This window comes from Astatotilapia calliptera, chromosome 15, assembly GCF_900246225.1.
Source record: "Astatotilapia calliptera chromosome 15, fAstCal1.2, whole genome shotgun sequence".
NCBI classification, from domain to species: Eukaryota; Metazoa; Chordata; class Actinopteri; order Cichliformes; family Cichlidae; genus Astatotilapia; species Astatotilapia calliptera.
The window spans coordinates 36,613,487-36,623,913 of record NC_039316.1 but is presented as its reverse complement, the minus strand read 5'-3'; the positions used below and the strand labels follow the sequence as shown (position 1 = coordinate 36,623,913).

Here is a 10,427-nt window from a genome sequence, read left to right as displayed (position 1 = left end):
ATGACTCTGTTATTGTAGCTAATCTGTGTTCTAAATTATAATCGATCCAATCCTTTTTGACCACTTTAAATGTATTGAAAGAACAGCTGTATGTGATATTTGGTGAGATTTCTGCTGAGACTTGGATAAATAAAGGATATATATAAAAGTCAATTTGCCAAAAACTGACTGCAGCTTCTACATTTGTGACAGGAACGTGCTTTGTGGCTCAAAATCACTTGTTATCATTCATGAGAGATATGCTTGACAGATCATAGCCCAACAACTCATTGACAACAATTTGTAGTCGTTTTTTGGCAAGCGGTCACTGTGATCAAGCGTAAGATTCCTGAAACGGACTAAGGTACACGCAATGCTACAAATGAACGCGCCTCTTTAAATAAATGGATGATGATTTATTTTTTGGCATCTCTAAACACAGAAAGAGCGTGAAAATCCACATTTTCACTTGTGCCTTTGAACGTATTTCCATAATGACAGGTGGCACAGGTAAGCCCCTCCCTGCCGCGTGCGGGCCGTTTGGAGAGCTGCCGCTGTGCTTTTGATGAGCAAGAAGTCAAATGTGCACTAGGAGCATGGCTCAGTTTCTGATCGGTTCTGCGGATTGTCGCTGAGCATTTGCGCTTAAAATGAAGAAAAGTGCGCACATCGCGGATGGTCAAGTCGGGGAACGATCAGACTATTTCCTGACTAGTTTGGTTGATTTTTGCGTGGATTCAGTTAACACCTGTTTGTCCCGTGACGCAGACACACTTTGCGTCCCTGTTGGTCTCACCTTTCTTTCTGCGCTGCTTTTGCTGCTATCATGTCTCCTGTAAGTAGATTATCATTAATCACCCACCGGCCCCATTCATTTAATACATATCTAACATTGACCTGTGGTAACTGTGAAGGTTCGTGTATCAGAGGTGCAAAATTCGGGGAGAAAATCCGGGAGAAACCGCGGTTTTCTTCTACTGCTTCATCGGTAACCTGTGCAGTACAACTGGAGCCATCCTGTCCAGGCAGCTGCATATACAGGTAACACAGTTCTACGTGTAACCAAGTATTTTCACTCTATTTATGCATTAAAATACCGTAACTCCTTATCGCTGCCCTCTCTGCAGATTTTAATGGGTGCTTTTGCTGCCGCTGTGGATTTTGTGAACTGTATTTTGTGGTGCTTTCCAGTGTTCCTGTGTTGGAATTCGAAAGCAGGTATGATTAAGAAAATTCCTTATCTTAATAATGCAAACCTTATCATTCCCAAACAATTTAGCAATTGTGCATTATTCAAAGTGCAGCAGCAAGGTAGCACAGGTGTTTAAATATTGTCATCCAGCCGACCAAACCCTTTTGGCAAAACAGTAGGTACAATTATCAGAGAGGCGCTACAGATAACCATACAAATGAACAGGGGACCTATTGAAATGCTTTCTAACTGTAACCGTCCTCTCTGGTGTTCTCTCTCAGAAAAAAGGCTGAGGATGATGAAGAGGAGGAGGAGACAGCATCTCCTAGCAGTGTGTGTCTTGATGGTAGTTGCAGGAGGTTTTCTGAAGTCCAGGGTCTCCCATACTTCAGCACTGCAGCCCGTCAAAGGGAGGACGCTGCTGCATGTTGTCCTTCAAGTCTCCAGCTGGAGTTCTTCAATGGTGTGGTTACACAAACAGACACATGTGTATGAGTGCTGTCACCTGGGTTGTTTTGTTGTTTTTGAATTGCCATTTTGCAGCTACTCTAAATGTCCTTCTGCTGCATCGTAAAACCGTCTGTCTGTAGGACAACACTGAAATCGTGGGTTACCTACTGGGGCTGCTGTCTTTTGTCATAGCCTGTACCTCCAGGATCCCCAAACTCTGCAGAGTAGTAAGTGACAAACCATTCACTTAAAATCATGTTACTGTTCTAATAAAGTTCCTAGTGTTATTTGTATTCTTCCTTTTAGTGCAATGGACATAAAGTGACCCACACTGCCATTTTCTCTGGACTGTTGTGCTCACTGGCTGGTGCCCTCTACACTGCAGCCATACTCCTCTGTGACACTCAGTTTAGATTTCTTATGAGAGCGATGCCATGGCTTCTGTCATCAGCAGGCTGTGTGACTCTAGACCTTCTTGTATCCTTACACAGTAAGTGTGACCACGCATCACTCAAACTGTGTAGAGATTCACAACTCACTTTTGCTAGTATGGGGTCGGGCCTCATTTTGCCTTCAGAGCTTTGTGTCATAGATTCGACAAGGTGCTGGAAACATTCCTCAGACGTTTGAGTCCATATTGATGTGATTGCATCACACAGTTACTGCAGAGTTGTCAGCCCTACATCCATGATGTGAAGCTTTTGTTCCACCACATTCCAAAGCTACTGTGCATTCAGAGATCCTCTTCTGCTTGCCTAGACTGTGACAACTGACTGTTATTTGAGTCACTGTTTATTTCTCTGACCATTCTCTGTAAACCAGAATGTTTGGGAAACTCCTGGTAGATCAGCAGTTTCTGAAATACTCAGACCACCCCATCTGGCACCAACCATGCCACATTCAAAGTGACTTAAATCGCCTTCCTTTCCCATCCTGATGCTCAGTCTGAACTTCAGCAGGTCATTTTGACCATGTGTAAATGCATGAAGTTGCTGCTGTGATCGGTTGATTAGATACTTCCAATAACAAGTGGCTGAACATGTGTACCTAACAAAATTGATGGTGAGTGTGGATTCTCACTAAAACCGGGGCTACTGTCCATTACATCTAGATCTAGGTGATTTGCTTGAGTCTGTGCCAGTCATGCTGTGGTGTGGTTTGTTGACCTTTAACCTGTCATGTCAGATTGTAATTACTCATTGGTGCAAGAGAGGCTCCAGCAAGAAGGCTATGAGACTTTTTGCAGATACAGAGCGCCTTTTAGGTGGTTCACGGCGCCCTGCAAAGAATAACACTGCCATGAAGAGACAGACAAAAGAGCAAATTCCTTCATCAGCACAAACAAAAGTAAGCTTGTTTTGTTTAATCATACCACTTTTTTGTTATTGTGTGTGCAAGGCTGCTTCTCGGATTTCTCAGAGTGAATTTAATAGCTTGTTTTCAATCAGACTTCCATAATAAACATGCTTTTTACTGTAATACTGATAATATTGGATTTTTACTTACTGCTTTCTTGTGTGGATTAAGTTATTTGGAAGTAGCACTATGCAGGCATCGTTCTGCAACAAACACTATTAGCATTGTTCTTCTAATAGTGTTTGTTTACTAAAGCCTTGGTGTGACTATAATAGTATTCTTTTTCTTCAAAGATAAAAAATCTCCAGAAGATGAGAGAGGTGGGCCAATACATGGATGTCAACAGTCAACCTGCGAGAAAAGTAAGCAAAGAATCTGTTGTGACACTACATTTTTACAACAGCAGTTTGTTTGATAGGAACTCTTCACTGCACACCGTTATTCTTCAAATACTAGATGTGCTTTCATTTTTGAAAATGCCCCTCGAGAAGGTGACGTCACCCAGGGGAGACGTGGGAAGCGAGCCTCCCAGCAGGAGGGTTGGAGCGATCAGAGCCGACGGCTTCTGCTCCACAGACACATCCTGTGACTCCTCGCCGGTCAGCTCGGATCTGGAGGTGACTTGGACTACTTGGATACAATCACTTAAATTAAGAAATGAATCAAATTTACCACTAAATAAACATTTCTCCCCCTCTCTCTAAAGCTATGATATATTTTCAAAAAGCTGGTAATCTTAATACATCAAATGTCAGTTCTCACCGTGTAAAGCAGGGGTGGGCAACTCCGGGCCTTGAGGGCTGGTGTCCCTGCAGGTTTTAGATGTGTCCTTGAACCAACACTGCTGATTTAAATGGCTAAATTAGCTCCTGCAGTTCTTCAGAGGCCTGGTAATGAACTAATCATGTGATTCAGGTGTGTTGACCCAAGGTGAGATCTAAAACCTGCAGGACACCAGCCCTCGGGGCCTGGAATTGCCCACCCCTGGTGTAAAGGATAGCTATAATATGTAGTTATTCCAAAGTGCCACTAGGTGGTGACAGCATGTTTGTATGCTGGATAGTGTGCATGGCTGTTATAAAAATATGAATGAACATAACCCTTTGTGTAACGCCACCTTACATGAAATGCTGTGATGACCTGATTCTGTTAGTATGAGTCTTTTTATGAGTTTAAGCTATTGAGTCATTTGCACAACAGCAGTGGTGAAGTTCCTAAAGAGGTAATGACTTCATGACTCATTATCATAAGACAGGGGGTCTGGAGTCAGCTTGTGGAAATGGTGAATAAGAATGGCACTGACAAAACTGCCTATGTTTTAGTGCCACTTTAGGATTGAGATCCTTTATTATAAAGGAATGGTATTGACTGTCTGCGTATGAAAATATGAAAATGCAGTAAGAAGAATTCATAAGTAGACGTAATAGTGCAACTATGCTTAGTGCTTTGCACATGTGACTTTGGGGGAAGTAAGTCAGAAGACAGCCCTCAGACGTTCTTATAAGGAGACAATAGTCAGCATGTTCTTATTGGACAGACAAGTTGAAGTCTATGGAGAGATGTGCATGTGGTTTTCTGAGTGCAAGCTCAGTGTTTTGTATTTTAGTTTTCTGCAGTGTATAGCTGAGCCAGTATCAAATCTTCACTAGTCTTATTTTAGAGAACAGTTCATATTTATATAGTTTTCTCTTTTTTGAAAAACACAGTCTGAGTTTGCAAGAGGATTCAAATTCCAAGTGTTTTTTTTTCTTTGTCAGGCCTTTATGCTCATAAAAACTCCCTTACTAGAAAGCCAGGCTATGGAGGATGTCATTTAATCAGAAACAAAGGCAAATGGTGAAAGCACAAACAATCGCAGGTTGATACTGTTCACCAAACAGGAAAAAACAAAAGACATGAATGCCCTTTTAGCACAGTTGGTTTGTTCGAGAAGTAAAGGCGAGTTGGAAAAGTGTAAGTTTATGCTGAATGTGACAAAGTATAACTTTGTTTGGCTGTGAACACTCAGCTTAATCTTCACAAAGACAACAGGAGGCAATTTAAAGTTTAGCCGGGCCGTTTCTGTCTGATGCACTTGGAATTTACTGATGCTCTTTACTCGATCTTACAAAGAATGATTCTTTCCAAGATGACTTTGTGTCTAATGTTTAATCCTGATTACAAAGAGCTCCAGAGGAGTTCAGGTCTATCAGTGAATCTTTTACTTTTTATTTGGTTACCTAACTTCCTAACAGCCTTAAAGCAAACTGGGAACTAAAACAAAGATTACAGAGCATTTTTTGAAGTATTTAAATGAGTGGCTTTTCCTACTTTACATGTGATCCTGATAATTGGACAGTCGCCTCAGCCGGCAGCTTGAAACCTCCATTGTGCTGTGTTTCACGCACATTACTGCTGAGTTCTGGTTCTTGGCTGAGCTGAGGCTTAGGGCTACAGTGATGGGTGGAATTGTTTGAGATTTGCCATGTGGTCCAATTGTTCTGCTGTAAAGGATCTTTGATTAAAGACCAACAGTGGGCTGGGTCTGTCTGCCTAGGAAGTGGTGCAAAATGGTTGCCTTGTCTATAGGGGGCCAGTACCCTCTGCTATTTTGGGAGATGTTTATAGTCTGTTGTTTGACTCTCGCTGGCCAGGAATGTCACTGTGTGAACAATACAAGACCTGTGTTGTAGGTGTCGAGTTGACGCTCTCATGGGGCATGATCCAACACGACCACCATTGATGAGCCCCCCTAGAAAACTAAGGAACACTTAGTGTAGAGCAGGGCGATATGGCCAAAAATATTTATCACGATATATATTTGAAAATTTGCGATAACGATATAACCGACGATATAATTGATGCGAGACAAAATACAACTCCACAACATTACTAGCGCAAAAAGACAACCTTCCATTTATTTTCACTTAAACAAGAAGCTGGTTTTTATGTACATTAAAGCTTTATAAAAATGTAACAGTGCAAATGCAAATTCCTTGCTGAAAGTTTAACCAAAAGGCATTTCCAGTAGAAATGGGCTGACATATCCTGAGCATAACCATGTATAATATCCACTGAAGTTAAAAAGAGGTGCTTTGCAACATTAAACTGCAGTGTGCAGTACACATTTTTCGGACCATAAGGTGCACAGGATTATAAGGCACATTAAGCGAAACAAAGCAGTCAGATAAATCAAACTTTATTAAACTCATTCTTCTTGCTTCCTCCACTTCTGTAACATTGATTCATTAATGTTGAATTCTCTGGCAGCTGCTCTATTCCCATGTTGTTGCAGTAAATTAATAACTAACCTCGTATTGTGGATGGATTATCTCAGTTGTTCTCCTGACTGAAGTTTGGTCCGTTTACAGCATCCTGCCATGCGATTGCATTTGTCTCTAACCATGAAGAACCTTCACATTAACTTTTATAAGTGGAAAAGTGTTAGTGTTCGTCCTCCAGCTTCACTGCTTATGTTATGCTAACATAGCTGTGTCGCTAGCGATCACGTAGCACATCATTATATACCAGCTAGCCCAACTTCAGTAACCCTACAAACGTCACTGCTGTTTAGTTTCCTGTCTTCATTTATGTTGGAAGTGATAGCAGAGCTGTACGTTTGATTTTTTTTTTCAGAAATCTCTCAGTCAGAACATGCTATATCATGCTTAGGTAACTAGCGAAACTAGCGAGCTAACTTCCGCTAGCTTCTTGCTAACTTCTAACTCCGTTAAATGTAATAACTTTTGTTTTCATGGATGCCTGGAAGTTAAACTTTATAGTTACACCTGGTAAAGCAGCAATGCTGATCGTTTTATTAAAGATGAAAGAATTTAGACAGTTTTTAACTCTTAAGTGATGCTGCAGTGTTGTTTGACCTGAAATATACGGAGTTTAGGACCCAGATTACTCCCAGATTTAAGAGCATCTTAGTCCGACAAATACGACAATAACGATGGCCGCTTGCATGTTCTGCAAAAAAAATGTGCTTTGTTGTGTATCTGACGGACAAACACCAAACCAGTTCCACATCACTGAAGTTAAACCATTTTTACAAACCAATTCTGGTTCATCTGTTTCACTCAACGACCGGCCATGTGCGTATGAAAACAAAGGCACTGCGCATGCGCGTTTTACTCCCATTCTATCGCGATATTTCATTTTCCTATCGTTGCCTAACATTATACCGGTATTATCGTGAACGGTATAATATGGCCCAGCCCTAACTTAGTGTATGGTACACTTCTGAGCTGCCTCCCAATTCATCAATACATACTTTGTTTGTATTTTAAATCAACATTAGGGTGCATTAATATATCATATGTGCCATGTGATTATCGCCAAATGCTTTTATAGCATAGCAGACACATTAGTCTCAGAATATTAGCTGTTTATATGACTTTGCTATAATTCTTTGTACGATTACTTTGACATGTTCTTATTTTCTAGTGGGATTTTGAAGCAGCAAATACACACTGGAGCAAAGCAACAGCAAAACAACAGGAGGGTGACGAGTTTCCCCTGCAAGAGTGGCCAACAAACCCCGAACCGTTTAACATCTGCGCCCGTTCCCCGTCTGGACTCGCACAGAAAGCTCTATCTGGTACGGAAGAGTGTGGCTCTGTTGTAAGCTTAGCTAAGTGAAGTTCACACATGCTGAGTGCAGTAATTTGTGAATAAAAAATAAATAAAAGTGCAAAAATAAATCTGTCATCTGTCTTGTTTTACAACAAAAATTACTGATTGTTTTTGGTTTAGTTATTTCGAGTACCTTTTTTTGTTTCTAATACTGTAGGGAAGCACAAATGTCAAGCTCCTGAAGACGTTCGGCCTTTTAGAAAGGTTTACAGAAAAGACCTTCCCTAATAAAACACTATTACTCCCCTGCTGCCATTCAAGGTTACTGGGTCATATCCTGTATTTTGCTTGTCGACCTGGGTTATCGGGGCTGGACTGGGAAAAGAGCCGGCAGAGCAGATAAGAACCAGACTAGACGCCCGGAGCTTGTCTGTCCTCTCCATCATTCAGCAGACCTCCGTCCATCTGCCTGCTGTGAAGCTTTATGAAATAAAAGTTACTAGAGGCATTTTTAACTAAAGGGACTTCCTAAGGCCTGATTATGGAACAATTACATTTTTACTCCTCCCTGTTACATTTCCTCAAGTGACAGGTCTCAGACTAATGACTGGGAAACAACTAATGAGATGTAACAAAGCAATTGCTGATATCAGCAGTGGATATTAATGTCCTCAACAACTGGCTCTGTCTGTGGAAATGGCTGGGAAATGTTTATTGAATTTTATTTGATCTGACAGTGTTGATGTTCAGGCCATGTGATTTATCTACTTTGTTTGTTTTTTAATAATAATGAAGGTAATAATATTGTAATAATAATAATATTGTAAACGACCCTATTGCTCAGCTATACTGATGCTAGTATTCATGATTACACAAGTGCTAAATATGCTAATGCTAAATATACACTCACTGGCTGACTTATTAGGTACACTTTGCTTGTGCTTTTGCTTTAATTCTTTGTGGCATAGATTCAACAAGGTGCTGAAAACATTGATCAGACATTTTGATCCATGTGATGACATCATACAGTTGCTGCACATTTGTCAGCTGTACATCAATGATGAGTCTCCCACTCCACCACATCCCAAAAGTGGATTAACTGTGGAGGCCACTTGAGGACAGCATATTTTATGTCACGTTTTAAGAAACCAGCTTGGCAGGATCTGAGCTTTTTGGCATGGTGCCTTATCCAGCTGGAAGCATCCACTAGAAGATTGGTACAGTTGATCACAAAGGGATGAGTATGGTAAGCAACAGTATTCAGGTAGGCTGTGATGTTTAAACAATGCTCAGTTGGTATTAATTGTCCCAAAATGTGCCACACCATTACTCCCAGCCCACCAGCCTGAACCACTGATGTAAGGTACATTTTTCCACTCTTCTATTGCCCATGACAATTCTAGACTCAGTTTCCTCATGCTAGCTGACAGGAGGAGAACCTGGTGTGGTCCTCTGCTGCTGTAGCTCATCTACTTAAAGGTTCAGCGATACCTTGGTTTTAACAAGTGGTTACTTGAGGTAAAGTTGCCTTACTTTCAGCTTGAAACACCCTGGCCACTCTCCTCTTGCTTCTGGCATAAACAAGTCATTTTCATCTGCAGAGCTGGCTATTTTCTCTTTTTCAGACTATTCTCTGTGAACCATAGAGATTGTTGTGGGGGAAAGTGCCCCCACAATCATTCCAGAATTTCTACAAATGCTCAGACCAGTTCATCTTGCAGCAACAACTGTGCCACGTTCGAAGTCACTTAAATTATTTTATCTCCATTCTGTTGCTCAGTTTGAACTCGAGCAGGTTGTCTTGACTGTGTCTACATGCCTACATGCATTGATTTGCTGCCATGTGATTGGCTGATTAACGAAGATTTAAGCAGGTGTGCTTAAGAAGATGGTTTATGCATTTATATTAGAGATGGCACGATACCACTTTTTTATCAGCAATTTCCTAATGTTGTAAACCTGCTCAACATTTGGCAATAAACCCCTTTCTGATTCTGATTCTGATTATGTCCGATACCGATATCATAAATTTGGATATCTGCCGATACCGATATGAATCCGATATAGTGGTTTTTAATCAATAAAACTGTTTTTTTTAATATCTTGCTGCTTTTTGTACAAGTTCATACTCAAGTTAAAAAAAACAAAAACACTAAAGCTATTCTGTTATACCTGTATGTAAAAAAATACACTGCACCCAAAATATTTCATAGTTCAGCAATACTGATCAATCTAATAAACTTAAACCTACTCCATCCTCCCTATTCTGGTATTTTAAAGAGTACTTAGCAGAAATATTAAGCAACCTAACTAATAGGGCTCTAAAACTCCCAGCAAAAAAAAAAAAAAAAAAAAAAAAATAGGGAACCACCCCGCACCCTCCACCTCGTGATGCTTAATCGACGTAATCAACTTTAATTTGATGCAGTGTGAAAAAAATGCACAAAAATAAATTATTTTTCAAGAATAATTAAATAGATTCAACAGAATTGCAGACTGCACAGATGGTATCTTCCCAAAGGAAAAAGTACTATAGCTTACTAGGGTATATTAGACCTAATAGTTACTATATACAGTAATGGACTTCTATACATTTTACATCAGATTAAAACTTTGGGTGTAAGATTCGGATAATTTTTTATTAAAAGCTAGACATTTAAAATGAGAATAAGAAAGAAAAGTATGTCTTTGTGCCCCCTTTTCCCTGTTAATGCCCTATCGGCCCCCCTGACTAAACTTTGCTAGATCCGCCCCTGCACAGTTACCAGCCATCAGCCGCGTAGAAAAAGATCCTGGTGTAGAAAGTAATATTAAATAAGTTCTAACAACAGCTGATCAAGGTTAAAAGTGCTGCTGTTGTTCAGCCGCTGGTTTCCTCTTTCTGGCGCAAAGT

At 40.5% G+C, this 10,427-nt stretch overlaps 1 protein-coding gene across 2 annotated transcripts; it reads left to right on the top strand.

Moving 5' to 3' along the window:
• Nucleotides 1–481: 481 nt before the first annotated feature.
• tmem44 (transmembrane protein 44) lies at nucleotides 482–7,662 on the top strand. Of its 2 annotated transcripts, none has more exons than XM_026142509.1 (10): nucleotides 482–814; nucleotides 894–1,020; nucleotides 1,107–1,197; nucleotides 1,453–1,634; nucleotides 1,762–1,848; nucleotides 1,928–2,098; nucleotides 2,807–2,968; nucleotides 3,271–3,339; nucleotides 3,469–3,594; nucleotides 7,406–7,662. In XM_026142509.1, exons 1-10 carry the CDS (start codon nucleotides 630–632, stop codon nucleotides 7,598–7,600), a joined length of 1,395 nt encoding a protein of 464 aa, XP_025998294.1. In that variant the 5' UTR covers nucleotides 482–629; the 3' UTR covers nucleotides 7,601–7,662. The 2 variants fall into 2 exon arrangements, with proteins under 2 accessions (XP_025998294.1, XP_025998293.1); XM_026142508.1 differs by having other exon boundaries at nucleotides 3,466–3,594.
• Nucleotides 7,663–10,427: the final 2,765 nt, after the last annotated feature.